General features: G+C 36.2%; 1 protein-coding gene across 1 annotated transcript in view; it reads right to left on the bottom strand.

Moving 5' to 3' along the window:
• LOC114405839 (BEACH domain-containing protein C2-like) overlaps positions 1-22344 on the bottom strand; it is a 32204-nt gene extending 9860 nt beyond the window's left edge. Inside the window, exons 1-20 of the mRNA XM_028368349.1 lie at positions 20373-22344; positions 18383-19170; positions 17348-17603; positions 16911-17317; positions 16200-16334; positions 15209-15313; positions 13362-13475; positions 12494-12570; positions 11546-11627; positions 10925-11254; positions 9947-10512; positions 9510-9594; positions 9199-9393; positions 7427-7972; positions 7200-7343; positions 6305-6763; positions 5181-5326; positions 4050-4119; positions 3787-3870; positions 3651-3707 (exon numbers count right to left, since the gene is read on the bottom strand). Of these exons, the coding sequence (XP_028224150.1) occupies positions 3651-3707; positions 3787-3870; positions 4050-4119; positions 5181-5326; positions 6305-6763; positions 7200-7343; positions 7427-7972; positions 9199-9393; positions 9510-9594; positions 9947-10512; positions 10925-11254; positions 11546-11627; positions 12494-12570; positions 13362-13475; positions 15209-15313; positions 16200-16334; positions 16911-17317; positions 17348-17603; positions 18383-19170; positions 20373-22344 (6618 nt within the window). The remainder of the gene's footprint in view (positions 1-3650; positions 3708-3786; positions 3871-4049; positions 4120-5180; positions 5327-6304; positions 6764-7199; positions 7344-7426; positions 7973-9198; positions 9394-9509; positions 9595-9946; positions 10513-10924; positions 11255-11545; positions 11628-12493; positions 12571-13361; positions 13476-15208; positions 15314-16199; positions 16335-16910; positions 17318-17347; positions 17604-18382; positions 19171-20372) is intronic.

The following is a 22344-nucleotide window of genomic DNA, read 5'->3' as shown; positions in this document are numbered from 1 at the left end:
CTATGAGCCTTTATGGACCCTTTCAGTAAGACATCTAGCTCTTGTTCCCTAACCATGGCTGGTAAGAGTTCCAGCTTCCTATCCTTTAATACTTCTGGTACTGAAAATATCTGGATTATAGACTCTAGTGCCATTAATCATATGATACCTCACTCTTCTTATTTTTCATCCTACACCTTTTTAACTGGTAACCAACACATCACTGTTGCTAATGGTTCTCATATCCCCATTATTGGTTGTGGTAACATTCAACTTCAATCTTCCCTTCATTTGAACAATGTGCTCCATGTTCCCAAACTATCTAATAACCTCTTGTCTATTCATAAAATCACCTAGGACTTAAATTGTGCTGTGACATTTTCCACTTCCATTGTATTTTCCAGGATCTTGCCACGAGGAGGACAATTGGAATTGCTAAAGAGCATGCCGGGTTATACTACTTGCAGCATGACGACAAAAGAGAGTGTACCAGACAAAATGCTCTCACTTCCAATCATCAGACAAGTTCAGAACCGTGGTCATCCTCCTAAATATGGCTTCAACATAGGCGTCTGGGTCATCCTCCGTTTAGTGTCCTTAAGTCTTTGTTTCTTTTTTTGTTTTAAAAAAGGTCAGTTGAGTCTTTTCATTGTGATGTTTGTGAGTTTGCTAAACACCATCGAAAAGCTTTTCTTCCCAATACTAATAAAAGTTCTAAACCTTTTGACCTTGTTCATTCGAATGTGTGGGGACTTACACCTATCAGTAATATTTCTGGTGCAAAGTGGTTTGTTTCTTTTATTGATGACTGCACTCGGGTTACCTGGATATTTCTCATGAAAGACAAATCTGAAGTTTTCCAATTGTTTGTAAAATTTTACCGTATAATTCAAACACAATTTGGGAGATCGATTAAAAGATTGCGTTCTGATAATGAGAGAGAGTATGTGAATCAAAGCCTTTCCAATTTCCTCAAAGATAATGGCGTTGTTCATGAGTTAACTTGTGTGGACACCCCTCAACAAAATGGGGTTGCAGAAAGGAAAAATCGACATCTCCTTGAGGTTGCCAGAGCTTTACTCTTTCAAATATTTGTTTCTAAGTCTTACTTGGGGAAACTGTTCTAACCGCTACTTACTTGATAAATAGGTTACCTTCTCGTGTTTTAAATGATGTTAGTTCTACTCAACTCATGACCACATTTTATCCGTCTGTTCCCATTATGACCAGTCTTCAGAGTTGTGTCTTTGGATGTTCTGTCTTTGTTCATGTTCATGGTCCCTATTGGGGAAAGTTAGATCTCGGGCTATCAAATGTGTTTTCATAGGTTATGCCTCAAACAAATGGTATCACCCTCAAAGTCGTCATGTCTATGTTTCCAAAGATATCACTTTTCATAAAACAGAGTCTTTCTTCACTAGTCCTCTGCTTTAGGGGGAGAATAGTCTAGAAGCTGAGATCCACGAGTTGTCATATTTTCCCTATTTATAGGATTCCACTCCTACAGAGGATGACAAAGACCCTAAACTAGCATCATCACCAGTTCAACACAAGGAGGACAAATGCTTTAGGAACCAGTATCAGCGAAGAAAAAAACCCGACGTGGTCCAACAACAACTTCAATCATCCGAGATCTAACTTTCCCCAATTATGAATCTAACCTAGATGCCTCTTATGAATCTAACCTAGATGATTTGCCAATTGTCTTAAGAAAAGGAAAAAGATCTTGTGCCAAATATCTTATATCCCAATTTGTGTCTACTAAATATCTTTCTCTACAACACCAGAGTTTTATTTCAGCTATTGATTCTATCAGAATTCCTATATCAGTACAAGAAGCCTTAAAGGATGAGAACTGGGTTTGAGCCATGAATGAAGAAATAGGTGCATTGGAAAGGAATGAGACTTGGGAGATTGTAGAGAGATCGAAAGACAAAAAGGCAATGGGTTGTACGTGGATATATACAGTTAAATATCAAGCTGATGACACATTGGACCAGTATAAGGTGAGGTTGGTTGCAAAGGGATACACCCAAACCTATGGGATTGATTATGAGGAGACATTTGCTCCAGTGGCAAAAATGAATACAGTTAGGATCATTATCTCTTTAGCAGCGCACTTTGGTTGGGAGATGCATCAATTTGATGTTAAAAATTCCTTCTTACATGGAAGCTTCGAATAAGAAGTGTACATGGAGATTTCGCCTGGATATGGTGCCACTAATGGAGGAAATAAAGTTTGCAGACTAAAGAAGGCCCTATATGGTCTCAAGCAGTCTCCTTGGACTTGGTTTGGTAGGTTCACTCAAGCTATGGTATCTTTGGGGTACAAGCAAAGCCAAGGTGACCATAATCTCTTTACAAAACACTTCCAAGATGGTAAACTTACTTTGCTCTTGGTCTATGTCGATGATATAATTATTGCAGGCAATGATGAGCTTGAAAAACAAACCTTGAGGGAGAGGTTAGCTACCCAATTTGAGATGAAGGATCTCGGGAAGTTAAAGTACTTCCTCGGGATAGAGGTTGCATACTCTAGGCAGGGTATCTTCATTTCTCAGAGAAAATATATACTTGATCTCCTAAAAGAAGTTGGCAAGTTGGGTTGTAAAACCACTGGAGTGCCTATAGAGAAAGATCACAGGATTGGAAATGATGAAGAAAGCCAAAAGGTAGAGAAGACACAGTATCAAAGACTTGTGGAAAAACTTATCTACTTATCCCACACTAAGCCTGATATAGCCTATGCAGTTAGTGTGGCTAATCAATTCATGCATGACCCAAGAGAGAGACATTTGCAGGCAGTAAATAGGATCATTCATTACTTGAAGCCTTTTCCAGGAAAGAGGTTGTTGTTTAAAAAGGAGAAAAATTCATCCACAAAAGTATATACTGATGCTGACTATGCAGGATCAATAGTTAATAGGAGATCTACCACAAGATATTGCATGTTCTTGGGTGGAAATTTAGTAACGTGGATGAGTAAGAAGCAAAATGTGGTTGCAAGATCAAGTGCAAAAGTAGAATTCATAGCTATGGCTCAAGGTGTTTGTGAGTTGCTATGGATGAAGGTCATACTCGATGACCTCAAAATAAAATATGAAGCTCCTATGGGACTGGTTTGTGATAATAAGTCTGCCATTAGCATTGCACACAATCTAGTTCAACACGATCGAACAAAGCACATACAGATTGATCGACATTTCATTAAGGAGAAATTGGATAGTGGTCTTATAGCCAGCAAATACATCCCTTCAAAGCTTCAGTTGGCAGATATGTTCACCAAGGGACTTCCCACGGAACAGCTTCAAGACCTTACTTGCAAGCTGTGAATGATAGATATATATTCACCAACTTGAGGGGGAATGTTGTGATACATTCCATAATTAGCACAAATTTTATTCTGTAATTAATACAAATTTGATTTTTTTATTTGTACAGATTTTGTTCCATTTTATTTTTTCCCTTAATTAGGTTGCTGGCAGCTTATAAATAAGTCTTGTATTCACTCTTTGAAAGACAAAATTACAATAATATTCAGATTATTATCATTCAAGTCATATACTTTGGGAGAAACCAGCTTAATTTGAGAAAAAAAAACTGTTTTCCAATATAATCAAACAAATCCAAACATAAAGCAATATCTTTTAGGGTTAAGACACACTGCTCACCTCCCACCTAGCCCAACGCTCCATAAGCTTGGCTCTTTTCAAAAGTTGTCCAGGCCTCTGAAAAATAAATTGTTTTTACCCAGTGCCCAGATGCAAAGAAATTTACCAAGATGAAAATTCACAAAGAAGAGAATACCTGAGTAGCTAAATATATATTGTTTAAATATGGAGGGTGAGCATGAACAATTGCTTGATATGCATTTCTTCGCCCCTCGCTACTCTGAAGAGGAAATTTTGGTAGGTAAAATCAGTTTTAGGATTATAAGTTTGCTACATTTAACAACCATTGGTAAGATATTCAGAAATATATCAGCATTAATTAATTATACGTTACAAATCCAAGAAGATTATATTTCTGATAAAAAAAGGAAACAAAGTGGCATATTAGGGAATTAATACCCCAAAGTCAAAGAAGAAGTTGGAACGGTTCACCAGAAATAGCTCCAATGCACTTCTTCTAAGAAGATATCTGTAACAGGAACCAATTAATGACAAAAACTGAAAACACATAGACAACATCAAGTATACTAAAACCTCAATTAAGTAGCGAAGTAAAAAGGGAAGAAGATGCTTATAGAGAGGTAAATATATGCAGCTTACTCAAAAGACTGCACACTCATCTATAATACTGCTTGAAAGAAACCATAAACTAGGTACCAAATAGAAGCAAGACTATATCATGTCAAATAATAAAGTTTAAGGAAAGCAGAGCAAATTCTGAAACAGTATCTTTGCTTCTTCCTCATCGCCTCGACAGCGGTGATGATCTCCCTGCTGGCCATCAAGCTTGACCATCATGTGCTGGTTTCCATCTCTTTGCCTATAACCCAAGAGTTACGCATGACAAATGAAGCCACCACCGTGGTTTCATATCTGGTGCCTGTCAACAGCGAGGACTGCGCCTTCCTCCATGGGTTTTTTCATCCCCGGCAAAACCTCATATCTGAAAGTCGTTACACCATTGTCCTTGTTGGCGTCATCTTCTTCGCTGGAGCCACAGCATGCCATGATTCCGAACACAACGTGGCGGATCTCCTTCTGCTGTTGGGTTAAAACTTCATGTGTATATTAGAAGCCTTTTCAAAATCTAGTAGAGATTTCTGGTGCTTGGTTTGTTTTGTTTAAGTCAATCTTTAATGGATCTCTGTGTTTTACTGTATTGTCTTCTGAGTTTAGCGCTTAGAAAGCATTTGGATTTTTAATTATTCAAGATGTAGCAATTTGTGGCGGCCAAAAGCCATCACAAAGTATTTAATTCTTTTAAAAACACAATTTCTGATAGTTTTAACCTCCAGAAAACATAATAAAATAATAAAAAAATAATAAATCAAATGTGACGTCATCACTTGAAGTCCAAGATAGACAGAAATGGCTAAAACACTGGACGGAATAAAAATTTGAGAACTAACACCAGTCACCAAAAAATTCAGGGACGAAAACCATAAATTTGAAAGAATTTAAAGATGAAAATTAAAACATACTTTACCCTAGAAAAAACGAGATAATAAATAGTCAACAAAGTAAATTCACCTCCGACTATAAATTTGATGAAGAGCAGATAATAACCAGCTGCGATTCTTTTCTAGGTCCCGTGCCTCAGAACCAAATTTCTTACCATCCATCGTGGTGTTGATCTCATTATTATCAACTATAAAATTTATCCTCCTACTAGTCACCTACAACAAGACAACGGCAATTCACACTAGTGCAATTGAAATATATTTAAGCCAAGAAAATAATTTCATATCCTTCATCCATTTTTCCTACAATAAAGATACCAGCACAAATCTTAACTTATTCAAAGAAAAGTTTCCATGTATTTTGATTGTAGGAAGCAACCAAAAGCTACGAAAACTATAGGGTAAAGATGATAATAAGAGTAACAGAAAGACAAGTGTAATGGATTAGAGTATGTTAGTTGTGATCATCTTATCCATGTCCACAAACCACCCCTCATGTTCTTGCCCAAAACCAACTCTACAATATTCTTACACGGTTCTGCTACTGTTTATTGAGCCTTTTTGGTGCTGAGTGTGCCCTAGGCCCATGAACCAAATCTTTAAGACAGCTATCGATCACCCCTTCGGAAGAAGTAAAAAAATGAAAAATGTGGCAATGTAAACTTACAATACACTTTGGTACATTTGGTTTGGGTGTAATTCTCATGTATCAAAAGTTTGAACATCACGATTATGTACAAAAAAGGATAAGATTAGGTATTTGGCTTCAATTTGGTGTAATCAATGGGTTTCCTTAACAGAATTGTTGAAGGATTGTGCAGCCCTACTCCATTTATATACTCTTTGATATTTTGTTATTTGCTCTTACTTTTGGCTTCAAAAGGGTAATATTAGGTATTTGGCTTCAATTTAGTTCCTTAATTTTTTTTATGTTCTTACTTTTAGTCCATCAATTTTTTTTGGCTGGTCAACAGGTTAAATGAATTGCTTGTAAATTGGGTGATTAATTGTGGTGGTTGAAAAATTGATAAACATAGTATTAACAAATCATTAGATTGATGTAATTTATTTAGGACAAATTTGGAACAAAAGTTTTAATATCATTGAAAACTGAAAACATCAGTCAGTGTGAATTTATTTTAATGCTAAAACATTAGTTATTTTGAAATGGAGGGAATAGATCATTAAACTTACTTGGAAGGTTCCCTGTACAACCCTAAGTGACTGGACCATTGTTGATGGTAGCTCAATAACAATTCTTTCATCAAGCTCACTTGGAACATAACCGGGTGCAAAGGCTGAAGAACTCTGAACAACACCCTCATCACTTTCGTGTTGAATAGCAGAGGATTCTAAAGATTCTTGTGCAACTTTTTCAGCTGCTTTTGAAAAATTAGGTTGATTCTCTACTTTGTCTTCAATATCATCAATCCTAGCATCCAAATTTTCAGTTTCCGCCTGTTCTTCATCTTCATTTACATCTTCTATTGTAATTGCTTCTGCAGATAAAACTGGAGTGGTGTGATCATTGTTCTCCCCTGAATAATCCTCATAATTCGCAGCGAAACCTAAATGATCAGAGCCTTGATAATTCCTTCTCATACATCTTCTCATCCGGGAAGAACTTTCCGTAAAATCTAGCTTCCAGAAAACCTAGAGAAAATTAGAAAATAATCAGCTTGGTGGATTGAATCATTAAAAAAAATTATTTTGGCAAGATTTTAATATCAGAAAGCATGAGTTGGATAGATAAAAAATCCTCCAAGAACATCCCCAAAAGGAAAAGAAAACATAAACAGAAAAACAGGAGCATAAGTTCAAAAGAGCAATCTAACTCTTTTGCAAAGCCAAAAGCCCCTTACATAATGCTAGGAACACAAGCACAAAAAGGCTACACTAGTTGGTTTTGAATTCTTAGATTTTTTTTCCCAGGCATATATATACACCAAAGAACAGCAATCAATATATGCATCTTCCTAGAGTTTTTTCATATACTCAACAAATTAGAGAATTTAAGGCAAGAAATAGATGAGTAGCAACAAAGAGCGCCAGTTGGTAGCAACAATGTAGACAGTCATATCATACATACACGAAGTGGGCGGTACAAATAATCCGCAAAAGGCCCAAAAAGACTTCTCATCTCGATTAACTGGCGAATAAGTTTGCGCCATGCATGAATTCCAGTGCTGATGTGATGCTGACATATTATATTTGCACGAGCATGCCTGTCAATCTGGAAAAAAAAAAAAAAAGAATTTAACATACTATGTTATCTCAATATAATCTGAAAACCATAGAAAAAGTTAGCAGGCAAACCTCAGATCGCTGCATATTCCTTGCTAGGGCAAAACTGGCAACAAGAACAGCAATAAATTTATATGACAAAGCATTGAAATCTTTCTCGTACACCGACTTTGTATCAATTGGCTGCAGACATTCCATCCAGGCAACTCCCATTGCTTCAGTAATATTCCATCTTTTAACCCGCTCCATATCACTAGCACTCCTTCGCTGTTCAGATGTAGCCATTGCAACTGCACTAAGACCTCTTCCAGAACCAATCCTTGAAAACCGTTGAAGATCGCGAGCAGCTGCCAATGCAGCATCTTTCGCAGCTGCTTTGCTCTTTGGTATCTGTGATGTTTTGTTAGGGACTGCCAGAGGTTTTTGAAAGCTTGAAAATGAATGAAGCCTAGCATGTTTCCGTTCCAGCAATGAGGTTTCACGCCTAATCTGCGCATTTGACGAAGGAGCATGATTTTCTGCACCTGAAGTACCAGCTGCAATCATAGACAATGCCATCGCAGCAGGTGGAGATGCAAAAGCAGCAGCCCAGGTTGGAGATATCATATCAAGAGCAGCCTGAAAGAAATAGTAAGATGCATAATTAAGTTAATTCACCAAAAGTCATACAAATGAATAGAAAATATTAGCACCATACAATAGCTCTTTATCAGCACATTACTTTAACTAAACTTTGTTGGGCATGTATTATTGGAGGGCAAGCAAACAAATACAAGTGTTCCACTTTTGATTAAGTTAATGAAAAAATTTATTATTTGAAAATGGTAGCAGAAAGTGTTGAAATGTGATCAAGAAAATTGAATTTATTCTTGTAATTAGGTTGAAGATTTATTCCTATAATTAGGTTATTTTCATTTCTTAGAATAAGGAATATTTAATGTGATGTGGTGTGATTTGACTTGTCTTACTAAGAGAATGTTTTGACAATATAGGAAAAAAAACAAAAACAAATAACTCTTGTACAAAAACCGGTGGATATAGTTTTACCAAATCACCTTAATTTTGAACTCTTTGGGGTCTGTCTTAATTGTAGCCTTAAGGGGAGGGTATATATAGTCCTATATCGACTAAAGATATTAAAAGTTGATTTTGTGGGATTGAATTAGGTCTTAAGCCGAATACTAAGAAGAACTTTTGACAATATAGGGCAAAAAAAAACTCTTGTACAAAATCCACTAGTTGAAGATGGATCTATATAGTCAAGCATAAATCTGATGGCACTCTTGATCAATACAAGGCGAGACAAGTAGCGAAGGCATGCACTCAATCTTATGGCTTCCATTATGAAGAGATGTTTCCTCTTATGACAAAATGAACATTGTTTGTATTTTACTCTTTCTTGCTGCCCACTTTGGGTGGGAACTAGACACCTGTTTGATGTAAAAAATGAATTCTTGCATGGAGATTTAGAGGAAAATATGTATATGGATACTCCAAGGATTTAGACCCACAGATGGAACAAGGCCCAAGTATTTTAAAATATAAATATATATTCGATAATGGCATATTTTATTACATATACAATATTTATCTCTACTCATAAATACACAGATACAAAATATTACATGTGAAGAGGGGTTTAATCTTTTTGTGGAATTTGAAATTTTGTTATTCTTAATTGCTTGGATAAGTTAAAATTTGAAAATTGAAAGAATTTAGAAGAATCCAAGAAGATAAAGTTGAAACATGGTTACCAAAAGAATTGAAAACGTTTTTTTTTTCTTATCACACTAAAGTTGTGTAGAATTTTTTTTGGGCCATATAGACTAATCAAATTAAACTACCTCAATTGACTCGGCATAAGAAGCTAGTGCATCATCATCAACCATAAGAGGATTCAAACCATCTGCAGTTGCAAGTTCATAAATTCTGGCTAAAAGAGGGCGCCACCTCCTTAAGACAGCAATAAATGGTGGTAAGATAGCCTCAAGGTACTTTTTACGAAGAATTTTTCGGTCTATGCTCACAGCATGGTATACCTGATCAGATATTGTATTATGGTGATTACAATGATTGTGCAAAAAGGAAAGACAAATGATAAATACAATGGATGACACAGTAAGCAAAAATGAAAATGTTAAAAGGCAATACTAACCTCGGAATAAAGCACACAACATGCAACCAAGACTCTTTGTTTCTTAGAATTAGAAACTGGCATGTTGAGAATAGGGGCGAGAACACTGTCATGTTATAAGAATAAATAAATAAGACAACATTAACTAGTTGAAATTATTGGATTTAGGTAAGAAAGGAGAAAAAGAGAGACTATAGACTGTGAATAGAATGATATTACAATAATATGGTGATAAATTGGACGAAGCACTAACCCTTATTTATACTAGGAAGAAAGTTAAATACTATACTCCTAAGTCAATCAAGTTAAATATTATACTCCTATGAGTGATGCCAAGTGCCAACTTGTCGAATAAATCTCTTCACCTAGTCTGCTATACCTATCTAGGAGCTTTGTCTTGAGTTGTTCCCTTGAAAAATTTTCATTGCAAGTCAGATCTCAGAGGTTAATTGTATTACCTCCACAAAAGTGCTGACTGTAGTTTCCTTCCTTCAGGCACTGCACCGATGCTACTTGCAGTTTTTGTCAGCATATGGTCTTCCCCATCATCATCTTCCCTCATTGATAGAAGAACCATCCGAAGCATGCACAAGAATGGCTGGTCACTGTCTAAAAGCTGGTATAACGCAGTCATTGCTCCCATTCCGGTACCTGACCCTCCACCTATACCAAGACCACCACCGTGCCCGGACTCATCTAGCAACAATGCTTGCAGCATTTCCATAGACTTCTTCACCAAAGGAAGCTCAATCCAGTAGCCATTGGCATCTTTCTCCAATAAAGACTTCCAAAAATCCCATCCACTCCCACCACCACCAAGAGAGGCTGTATTTGATGGAAGGCCAACACCATACCATAAACGGCTTCTATATTTCCACCCAATTGCTAAATCCTTAGCACAGGACCCATATGATATAAAAGCACAAGAAACAGATTCATATGGATCAGCTGCAGCTGCTGCAGCAAGCCTTTCGATAACTGAAGTAGAGATCTGACCATTTTCATCAGCCATTGAAGAAAGTACCTAAAAGCTTGACAGCATAAGTCTCAACAATATAGAAAATAACATATGTAAGATTAGGAGAGAGAGAGAGAGAAAGAAAGGGTTTATAGAAAGTAAATTAACAAGAATGCAAATAAACTAAAAGTAGGGGAAAAACAAAACAGAAAAGGAAAAAGATATTTCTTAATCCAACGGACCTGGCCAAAAGACGGATATTTAAGAAGAAAACAGATAAAGCATTGGAAAAAAAAATTAAACTCATAATCAGCCTTTCATCATTATTGATATGAGAAAATTCTTATAAAGAATAGAATGGTATGCAATGATTGCATGAATTTTGTGGGAACGACAAGAACAGCAATGGAGAGAAAATTACTGTGTTTATGACACATAGCATGCATGCATGTCAACTTTTAAATTACTCTATGCATACATCAAGAGAGACTCCCCCAGAGTTGCTAGATGATGATGTGCGATCACCCCTGAGTTCTGCTGATTCTGCACTTGTGTTGGTCAATGGCTTTAAGTTATAATGGACTGGATAAAAGAGAGAGAGGGGAGATGGAGAGCCGTCTGTAGGGCGTAAAGAAGAGGATTGCTTGCTCTGTGACCGTAAATGTTCCTCAGCAAGCATAAGTATCACAATGGCATTCTCCACCAAAGCTACAGACAGGTGAGTAGCATTCTCAGCCTCTGCCTTGGCAGCATTTGGAGACAAACCCTCGGCTGCAACCCCAGCAGCAGCCATAGCAATAATTTGAGTCTGCAGTAAGGAAAATCTGAATGTAGACATTATTTTGGTTTTCCTTCTACTCTTTTCAACAAAAAAAAATAATATAATTGAATTTGTCCTTATTCTTGTAGATATACACTTGCTTTTGTAAGTGTGCATATGCATAAGTGGAGAGATTTTATTTTCTAGATAAGCATACACAATAATAACCAAAATTGAACAATGGGGAAAAAACATCAGAGGACAACTTTATCTTGGGATGGCTGGCATAAATGAAACTGTTTATAAGGAAAACCGATAATGATTGGAAACAATATGTACCTGGACCTGCAATTCTCTAGCAGCAAATTCCAGCAAGCCACTGAAGAGTCTTCTCTTAAATATAGGTAAAGATTCTTCACGTCTTCAACACATGAACCAAGGAAGAATAAACACATAAGTCGTGATAAAAAAAAAGAGTATATCTTCACCTCAGCAGTAACTTTTATCAAGGGAATAATATGATAGAATTGAATGTGCCTGTAAAAGATTTCCTCAAATTTTTATAATCTTTTTCTACAAAGCTAGACTAGGATCATGGGAATGTATTCTGTAAGCAAAAAAGTAAGAAAAACCTCAAGAAAACGAAGGAGTACATGTCAGATCAATAATAGCATAGAGCAGTCTTATTCAAAGAAATGCTCATCCATTATCATCAATGCTAGTAACACCTATTATTCACACTTGTCTGTCAGACATAATTGTTCCTCATTGGGTTCCCTATCAATGTGGAACAGAGATCTGACAGTGTCTGCATATTTTATTCAATTTTAAAACTTACCAACATCTGATCTAAACTCGAGTGAAAGTTACAATTTTCAAAAGGTCCAGAATATCTTTAATTAAGTTAACCTTGGGACTACCTTCACAACCCTGGCACATATATTTTAATGACATGTTGTGTTTCAATTCCGAATATTGCCCTTTGAGAAAATATAATTTTCGTTTCACTAGCACCAATGAAATAGGATAATTTAATAGCTTCCAAAATTCTGCCCAGAAAATGTATAAAAAAGCAGTCACTTTCAAAGCTTTTGAAAGCTTTGTATGTTTGTCATAACTCCAAATATCACGAGAACGTTTTTATACTAAGATGTAGTATAATGTTTAGTTCAGAAACAATGTCAAACAGTATCAAGTAGCAAAAGGAACAGACTACCATGATGAAGCTGGAAGCAAAGTAATAGAACAAGGAAAGATAATGAGCTCATAATGGATTTTTAAACTTACCTAATTCGCTGTTCTCCTGTGCTAGATCCACCTATAATAGAAAGCCATTCTGCACAATGAATTGTTGCTTCAGTATCCTACAAAAGTTGAGCAAAAGTAAGCAGTATGAATGAACTTGATAATAGCAGAAATCAGGGAAGCAAACAAATAGGAATTCCAGCACAGATATTACATGATGACTAAAATATTCCACAAAATTTCAGTAGTCAATTGCTGCTTCATATAGAAATTCCAGGTTAAATTAAAATACCACAATTATGTGATGTCATAAGTAAGACATGAAAAAATAGTAAAAATTTATATTTTGCTAATTCATATATATGTACTCGGCCAAAGGGTTTAATATTGTATTTCTGATAACTCTTTCTTAATCACATGGTTCAAGAAATGTTATCAAATAAGACAGCTATGCTTTATTTTACGGCCACTTTTACGGCCATGGCGTCCAAGACAATATGCACCACCACCCCCTGGTAGTATGTTCTGCCTTTTTTACTACAGAACCAAATTCCTTTTAAACAAAAATAAAAAAAGATAATTATCTTTTGTATGTCTACATGATATGAAACTCAACAATAACCAAACCTTATCTCACAAGGTGGGATTAGCTACTTGGATCAAATAACCTGTCAGGCTCTAAAAAAAACACAAATGAAATTCAAGCGAACAAAAATTATTTGCAAAATTCATTACAAGTTCAAGTCTCATCTAGTATTTTGACATTCATTAATTACAACTCCAACCAAAGAAAAAAATAATTGATACAAAAATATCAACAAACAAACTATTGCATGTGCATGCAGAAGACAAAATATCAAGAAAGTGCATTGCCTAAAATTTTAAGTTAATAATGCAAACAAACATCCACCTTCCATCCATCTTTTTCGCGCATTGAATGTTCCAGCATGAAAACAAGGAATTTATATATAAGGTCCTCTATGTCCCCAAGGCTTGTCGAATCAGATGATTTGCTTGGACCGAACTGTTAAAGCAAAAAATGTGTAGCATGAATAATAACATTACACAAGAAGTTGACATGTATTCACACACATACTTCTAGTTATTTTCTAAGCACAATGATTTGGAAACATACTCTTGCACCCATGTTGTATTAGAGTATAAGCCTAGTGCAATTCATTATGCTTTCTGTTGTTCAGTAGCTGTAGCATTTCTAGTTGTTACAGTTATTTCAGTTTTAACTAACTGACAGATGTATGTCATACGTCACTGGTCTGCTCTACGTGCTGCAAGCTCTGTAGATAGAATTCTTGCAGTTTCGTCTCTTTCATTCTCTGTATCTATTGAAGAAACTACTTAGTGAGAGGAGTAAATTTTGACCATATAAACATACTAGGATATGTTACCCAAATGCTGAAAGCTCTGTAAATAGAATTCTTTCATTCTCTGTAAATGGCCTTTATAAGCTCTATTTTGGACATAACCACCCTCACACCCAAGATGGGACATTTGATCCACAGATATTATAGGAATTGTTTTTTCATATTGCATCGGGATTGGAGAAGTCACGTGGCATGTAGGTTGCACTGGGAAAGCCATGGGGTTAGGTAGATTGCGTAGGGAAATCCATAGGGGCAACTTCATTCTTGGACAATTGAGGATGACCCAATATTATATCTGTGATAGGCTCTTATACCATCTTGAATTTGGATTAGGCCCAACTAAAAACTAGCTCATGAGGTGAGAAATGTCCAAGCCTTTATAAACTCTACTTTGGTCATTTGCAGCCCATGTGAGATCTTAACACACACACACAAAGTTGTATGTATCATTTATTTCTCTCTAGGGTATTTGGATTTACCATATTGTAACAAGCTCGCCGCATATGATTTATATGCACCAAACTTTGGAAATGATAAAACTGTAATTATAGCTTTTGAAACAATAGGAATTTATGAAGAATTGGGAACATTAGGATCTTAGAAAATATTCCAATTCTTTATTATTCTTACAAATATATTTTTCCATGTAATAGAGTAACCTACAGCTCTGATACCATAAAAGAATTCAATGAGAAATTGTCATTGATTAGTTGTGTTGTTACAGAGGGAAGAGAGTATTTATAGTACATCAAAGCTTCTCATAGAAGCCACTAACTAATTGCTGATTCAGCGTCTAACTAACAGACTAGTCTAACAGAATTGTAACTGTACAAACAGAACTGTAGGTTACTGTATTACCATGTATATAAACTTAATATGCAGAGTGCAAGACACTTGAGCAATTCACAGAAATCTGTGTTGAAATTTAATATCAGGAGTAAACAATTGGATGACATTTGCAGTTTCCATGGACAGAGAAACATGAAGCTTAAGCTGGTTAAAAAGGAATGAACCCCTTCAGTTGGCTTCCAACATAGCCCTGGTTTTAAAACACCATTGGACTTGTTTTTTATTGGCAGCATTGTCAAACAATATTTTCTCCTCCTATCAACTCAAGGTCAATTCAAATCTACCTAGACAACCATCTTGGACTGAAGGTAAGAAACAGCTCTCTGGTTACCATAGGGGAGGAATTAACAGGGAGAAATCCACATATTTTATTTTAGTGGATTTTAGTCACAGCTTATAGCTGTTGAATACTTAGATTTGAGTGAAATAAATATTTTGAGATTAGGATTGTGTGTGTTGAATTTTTTTAAAACAGAAATGAAGTATACTAAAGAAAGGGTAAGATAAGAGTTGTATATATTATTACCTCATAGTTTGAGATTAGGACCTCCAGAATCCATTCAGGCCATTCCTCCATATCTGTCAGAATCCCTCTATTTTCTGGATGACTGCAAGCCAAAAATAGAAGATCCTGAAATCATACACGAACAGGGAGCTCAAAACTGGGGGTTACAAAACAAGTTTTCCGGTAGGAAATATATGCATAACTGGAACTCTTCATCAGAACTAAATTGCAATAAAACAGACATTCTATATGGCAGCGGCATGCACATGCACTGCATTCCTTAACTCTAACATAAAATGTACTTAAATTAATGCCAGGACTTGCAAAAAAACAGAGCTTCCCTCATAAGACCAGAAAGAAATGAAGAGACTAAAGAATGAAACATTAGATATAACCAACATAAGTTACACCTTTTTATTTGATAACAAAATATAATACAAGAAAGGCAAAACTAAAAAACAAAATATTCACCACTCAGCCACATATGAAAGCCTTAAATACAGAAAAATGTTAAAACCAAGAGCAATCCAGTCCCTCTGGTTGTCTACCACTGTCACATGTACATAAAACCAATAGGGCTAACAAAACCATTTGAAGCATTCATTTAAATTCAGATACAGAACTAGTCATGCTTTAGAAAAAGAAAAATGCAGTTGATAAGAAACTATCTTTTGATTAGTTTTAAATTTTTTTACCAGGCTCAGCCTATCTGTTGAAGAAGTGAAGAAATGATTTCTATGCTTCACCACAATTTTTCATATCTTAAAAATAATGGCAAACTTACCCCTCCACCCCTCCCCAACAAAAGAAAAAACAAGAAATGTGTAACAAGAAACTAAAATGTATAAATTAAGCAAGTACTTTCATAAAGAACTAAATTGCAATAAAACAATTAAATGCATACATAAATCAAGAATGTGAGGAAACAGGATACTGAATCTCATAATAAATAATATACAATGCACAAATATTACATGCATATTATAGAAAAATGAGCGTGTTAAGCTAATACCTGTAGTGCTCTGCTTTGTAGAGTCCTAGGTGCAAATGGAAGGGAATGCAAAAGCACCAATAAAAGTTGTGAATGCTGCAGGCGATGGCCAGAATCATAGAAGTTCAGCTCATTCTCTGTTGAAGAGGCATTGATCTGGAAAAAAAAAATGCCAACAAAAACGTGGAAAAGGAAACATTAGTTTTTCTAAATAGATTTTCAAAGGGGCTTCAAGGCTTTGATGTATTACTCTTCTATTGCTATAGGAGGATTTATGTCATTTATATTTGGATTATTTGGGTTTCATAGGCAATCTATAACCATCGAATGCAAAAATTAACATGGATAGTATGTTTGTATAACAATATATGTAAGGACTATATCATATATAATTTAAGTTGGAAGAATTATAGCTTTTGCTCGTATTAAAAAAAATGTTCACATCCTTCTACACTCTTACAAAGAAACAAAAGCTATAAGATTATGATGTCTAAAATAAAAAAGCTTAGGGGGCGTTTGTTCGATGGAATGATGTTGTATTCCCAAGAGTTACATTCTCAGGAATATTATAAGCAGAAATGTTATTCGCAGGAACTGCATGAGTATACTGTAAGCCTTGTCAGAGAGCAGTTCTAAACTAACTCAGTTTGTTAGGGTACAGCTGTCAGTAAGACAGCTCTCTATAAATACATCTGTAAGGAGTAGGGATAAGGAAGAGAGAGTATGTCATACCGAGGCCGTCAACAAAGCTGTATAGACATCGTCTGTCATTAGCCTATTGGGTGCTGCTTGGAAAGCCTTTTCTAAGGCATAAAAAAGAAAAGAAACCTTATCATCAAACATTGTACCACCTCCATCATGCAGTCCAACACCCAAAAGGTTGCTTGTTGTATCACTTTTATCAAACCTCAGATGGCCAGAAGCTACTAAAGCACCTAAGAGACCAACAATCCCAACAACAATGCCATCACTTTTATCAACATTATAAACATTTTTCCTTGCACTGTCAGCACTGATGGATATACTTATGCCTCCCAAATTCTTGACAGATGGAGTTTCTGACATAAATGTCATCCTTTCACTATATGCATCAGGGGAACTAGGATCAATGTTACTGCCACTATCAAAAGATTGAGAACCTTGGTCGTTGTCTTGTAAGTTGGCTTCACTTTTCACATTGGACCCTTCAGCATCATGACATGTTTTTGTGATTCCACTGTCACCATCAGTTTTAGTTTTTTGAAATTCAGGATTCCTTGACAAGGATTCCAGGACATCACTTTCTCCAGCTTTAGCTTCCCTTTGGAGAAGAACAAGAAGAGTTTCTATCCCACCACATGCTAGGAATGCTTTTTCAAATGAGTGAGCTCTAGCTGTATTAGGCAGCACAACCAACCTGTAGAAGAGATGTAACACCCTAGCAATCTGGAAAATGAAGTAAATAAAGAGTAAAATTTTCTTTGAATTTCAGATAACTGAGAGATTTTAATAATGAAACCAAAACATAATAAATTTATGTTAGATTGTTCAAATTTCCAAATAAGCTGCTAAACTTCATATTATAATAACCACAAACAGAAGACGATATATAGCTTGTGTTCAGACACAGCAGAATAATAAGAAAGATCATTAAATTTGTGTTCAGGCACAGGTGGTTAGGATCTCTCCTTACCATTTCTTCCTATATAACTCTCACGTAATTCTGATCAATCACTAATAAGAAAGATCATTTTCTTCTCTTAAAATTACAAGGCTATCTTTATAATAAACGTTTAAAATAATTTATCAGTTGTTTTTACTGTATAAACTTTAGAAATAGAAAACAATATGAAAACAGAGAATTAAAAAATAAAAAACTTACTAAAAAATCTTCAAACACAAAACTAAAGTAGAAAATAAAAAATTACAAGAGAAACCCGTCATAAACAAGAAATACACAAGCAAAGTGATTAACCTCTGAAATTTGGATAACGACAACAGGACTAGCCTAAAAGAACAAAACCATTGACTTTTATGATATCAATTTGGGTTTTCAAATTCGAAGGATGTTACTTAGAAATCCAGTATTTCTCTATTATATGACATAATAATATATTCTAAAATGTTGTATTTGTGTGCATCATTAGCATCTTTCCTAAGATTTTACTTTATTTTCACTATCCCACGAAAAAGAGAGAATAAAAGCATCCCATCTCACTACATACCTGACCTGGTTGCCGACAGTCAATCACGAATCCAAGTAAACATCGAACATCATCCGAGACCAATGAAGGAGATCCTGCCACTATTAGAAGTTCAATTACCACTAAGAGTTCGTCAACCAAAGCATTGATCTCACCCACCGGTCTTGTTGATCCAATTAGTGAAAAATTATTTACTGAATCTTTTTCAGGAACAGTCCAATAGCATCTTCTGCAGCCATCAAGAAGCATCTGAATGGCATTGGCATCTCGCATCACTACCGACTCAGTGAAAACCATGTCAGCAAGTGATGATAGAAGCTTCTTTTGTATGCCATAACTGCATAAGCTCCAAATTTTTAAATCCAGCAACAGTGAAGTGAAGAGCTGCACTTTGAGCATATGGTTGATTTTCTGAGATAGACAAAGTGAGACAACTGCAACAACAAGTTCCTCATCACCAACACCATCATGCTTTTCATCACAAAGTGAAGACAAGGTTTGGAGAAGATAATTTAAAATCTTTGAAAGAATCTCAGGTCCTTTGCAACGAACCAACTCCTCATTGTTCCTCGGATGTTGAGAAGCCATTGATATAATTCGAAATATTGGACCAGCAAGAGATGTAGTGGCTACAGACACAGAAATATTCCCTTGCCGTGGTTCTAGAGTGTCCTCATGAATATTGCAAATTGCTAAGGGAAGCAAAGATAATGGACCACCAAAAGCCAATGCCCACAAAGCATCTACAGGTCGAATTCGTGCAGCAACATGAACTTGCCCAAGAACCTCAGCTGGGCGTCGAAGCAGACCTGAATCATAATAAAGAGACCATCCATAATAAGAACAGAAATGCAACATATTTTACATGACTTGATGCATAAAAGACATTTTATCATGGTATGATGGTAAATACATATAATTATTTGAATAACTTAAGGATCTGGATTTTAAATATTGAAATATTTTTCACATAATTATTTCCTAAGAAGTACTTAAAGGACAATAGTTTGTCAATAGACCTGATTTATGACATAACATTATGGCGTCATTCAATCCTAAGATCAAGTCATCTACAATCCAACAAACAATCAGTGATGTAAAATTGAAAACTTTTAAGAGATGAAAAGAACCAGCATGGTCATGGAAATTGGTTTAAACTAAGAATATTATGAACGAAAGAAGGGAAGAAACTAAAAAGTAACAAGTGGTTAAAATCGTAGCAGACTCTCTTAATCTATAGTGTATTCATAAGACTAAACTACAAAAATGGATTAAGAAACTGAATACAATTAATCAAGCACACATGATGCAAATCCTTACAAGACAGCTATATCATGCCTGACCAGCTAAGAATAAGTAACACATCAAAGAATTCCACTATTTTGCTTACTTGTTGATTCAAAAAACAAAATTATCCGTAGGAATTGAACACGATAACAGGAGATTTACAACACTCACACTCTACTCAACCAACTGAACTAGAACCCTTGATACTTGTTGATTCAATTAATATTGCATTTCAGAATCTCTTGTATTTTCATGGCCATTGTTCTCTGCATAAATATCAAATCGTACTGTCTTCCAAAAAGATACCGTTTTCTTAGAAGTGTTAATGTCCAATTTTTATACTAATAAAAACAAATATGCAGAGCCTAGTTTCTTTCAATGCATTGATAACTGAATTTAATGCAAACTCATAACTTTGTGTGATTATCAAAATCCAAATAGTCGTGGAGTTATGTATTGTGAAGAAGAATTACAGTAGAAAGTATTCTCTTAAAAGTCAAACAAATTGTTACCACTGAGAGAGAAAGGAGAACCCTTATGCTATTTATAAAACACTCTAATTTCCAACCAAAAAGGTTTAAAATTTTTCTAGTTACACCATATACAACAAACAGAACTTAGTATAAGTCAGGGATGTTTTTCTCATGAAAAATCAACATATACTTATGCAGTAGCAGAAAATTTTATATATTACCGTAAAATCAACATCCAGAAATTATCTGACCTGCAGCACCAGAAGGTGAAGCATCTGGGCAGAAACGCCCACTAAGCAAACTAGGATGATAGAGTAGGTGAATGAAATCTCCAATTTCTGCATCCAAAAGAACACTTTCCTCTGCCTTGCTCTGCACATATGCATTAGTTGCGAGCCATGGTAGCCCAGCTGCATTACCAAAAGAAGGTACTACATCCCCTCCTCTAGAAAACAAGCGTGCCATCCTTTCTGGTCCAATTGATTCTTTGAAGATGTAAACAGGCCCCATCTCAGCAAACAAAGGGCATTGACGGCGATGGCGTTGCAAGCCAGCCATTGTAGGAGGAGGGTTAGTTCCTATGCAGCAAAATGCAAGGGGTTTGGAAATCCTAGGAAACTCGAAAGGACGAATTTCATATAAAGACCCGTCTACATATAATCTAATTTCACTTTCTGCATTCTTGCTTGTATGTTCAAGACCAATGAAGTACCAGCATTGCGGTCTAAAACCATAAGTAAAATGTAAAGCGGATTTCTTTCCCTTTCCACAACCAATTTCAACAACCAAAAATTGAGCATGAAAATAAGCCTCTATACCCTGGTTATCAGCAGATAAAAAACTGAATAGCCTTGGCATGTGTGCCGTACCTTCACCGGCAAGCGCACTAGCTGCTGCAGCAGCTGACATAGCCGATGACTTACCTGACTTAGCAGATGCAGCCGCAGCAATCGCTGCAGCAACCGTAGCTGTATTTAGTGCGTCGGCAAATGATTCAATGTAGATCCAAGTTGCAAATGCATACCCATGGACGAATGGCCAGCGGCCCTCACCTGGACCAAGCAAACCAGAACTTTCGCCATCAAACTCGAAAGTGCAAGCTGGTCCAATTGATTCCTTATCACTTACTGCTTTTTCCAACGCAAGCACCAAGCGAGGTGCCCAAATTGTGGTAAGTGTTCTTGTAATGACTTGAAACCATCTATGAAGATCACTAACACTGAGAGAATGTGCAGCCAAGTATTGTATGCAGCGGCACAAAGGAGTTCCATCCCACCTTATTTGGCCATTTAAGCCAACATCTACTGTGAAAATTTTTTCTGCTGTTCTCAACAGTACTCCCAACAAACCAGCCATCGAGCACATGGCTCTGTTTCGAGTGCATGCCCGTAATATGGCAAGTAGTCCCCTTACCATTCGTGTCCTGGGCGACATTGCAACATCTGAATCGCCTACATAAGGAAGCCAAGGAATCAGTTCACCCGACACAATGGCCGCCCGAGAGTTCAGCATTACACTAGGAGGATTATCACCGTCATCTTCAAAACTTTCAACGCCACCCATTGTTGCAAGAAGCGAATCCACTATTAAGAAAGACACTCTCTCCATTTCTTCACCATTCCCGAAAAATTCTACACCGCTCGCAATGTTCTTCAGTTTCTCCATACCTTCAGGTTTCCCCATGATAGCTGAATCAATTAAGTGCAATAATTCTGCAGACGTATTTGACCCAGCGTTTTTGTCCCTAAGCTTTTGTGGAGAACTAACAGGAGAAAATACAGGTGAACCATAACTAACTGATGGAGCATACTCCTTGTCCACGTGATCAAAATGCCCCTCTGACCCAGGGCTATAAGAAAGATGACCATGTTGCATGCCAGCAACTGGGGAAGAACTACCCTCTCTTGAGTACATCTCAGATGAATAATTGGAATCTTCTGCATTTCCACCAAATTGGTGTGGTACATTATCCGAACTTGAATGCCAGTTTGAATCCGCATGCTCATTATCCTTCTTATGATCTCTCAAAGATAACTGCTCAAACTGGCCACCTTCGTCCATATCTTTACCTGCGGAATCATTTGCCTGTTCATCCCCAATGTCACTGCCAGCAGCATTCACATTTTCCTTTGGAGGACTCTCAAGAACTTGTTCCACACCACTATTCTTCATTTCACGACTATCAGATATTTTTGTCTCTTTTTGTTCTTCCTCTTCTTCCAT

Source organism: Glycine soja, chromosome 3, assembly GCF_004193775.1.
Source record: "Glycine soja cultivar W05 chromosome 3, ASM419377v2, whole genome shotgun sequence".
Lineage (NCBI taxonomy): Eukaryota > Viridiplantae > Streptophyta > Magnoliopsida > Fabales > Fabaceae > Glycine > Glycine soja.
This window is presented reverse-complemented; position numbering and strand designations above follow the sequence as displayed.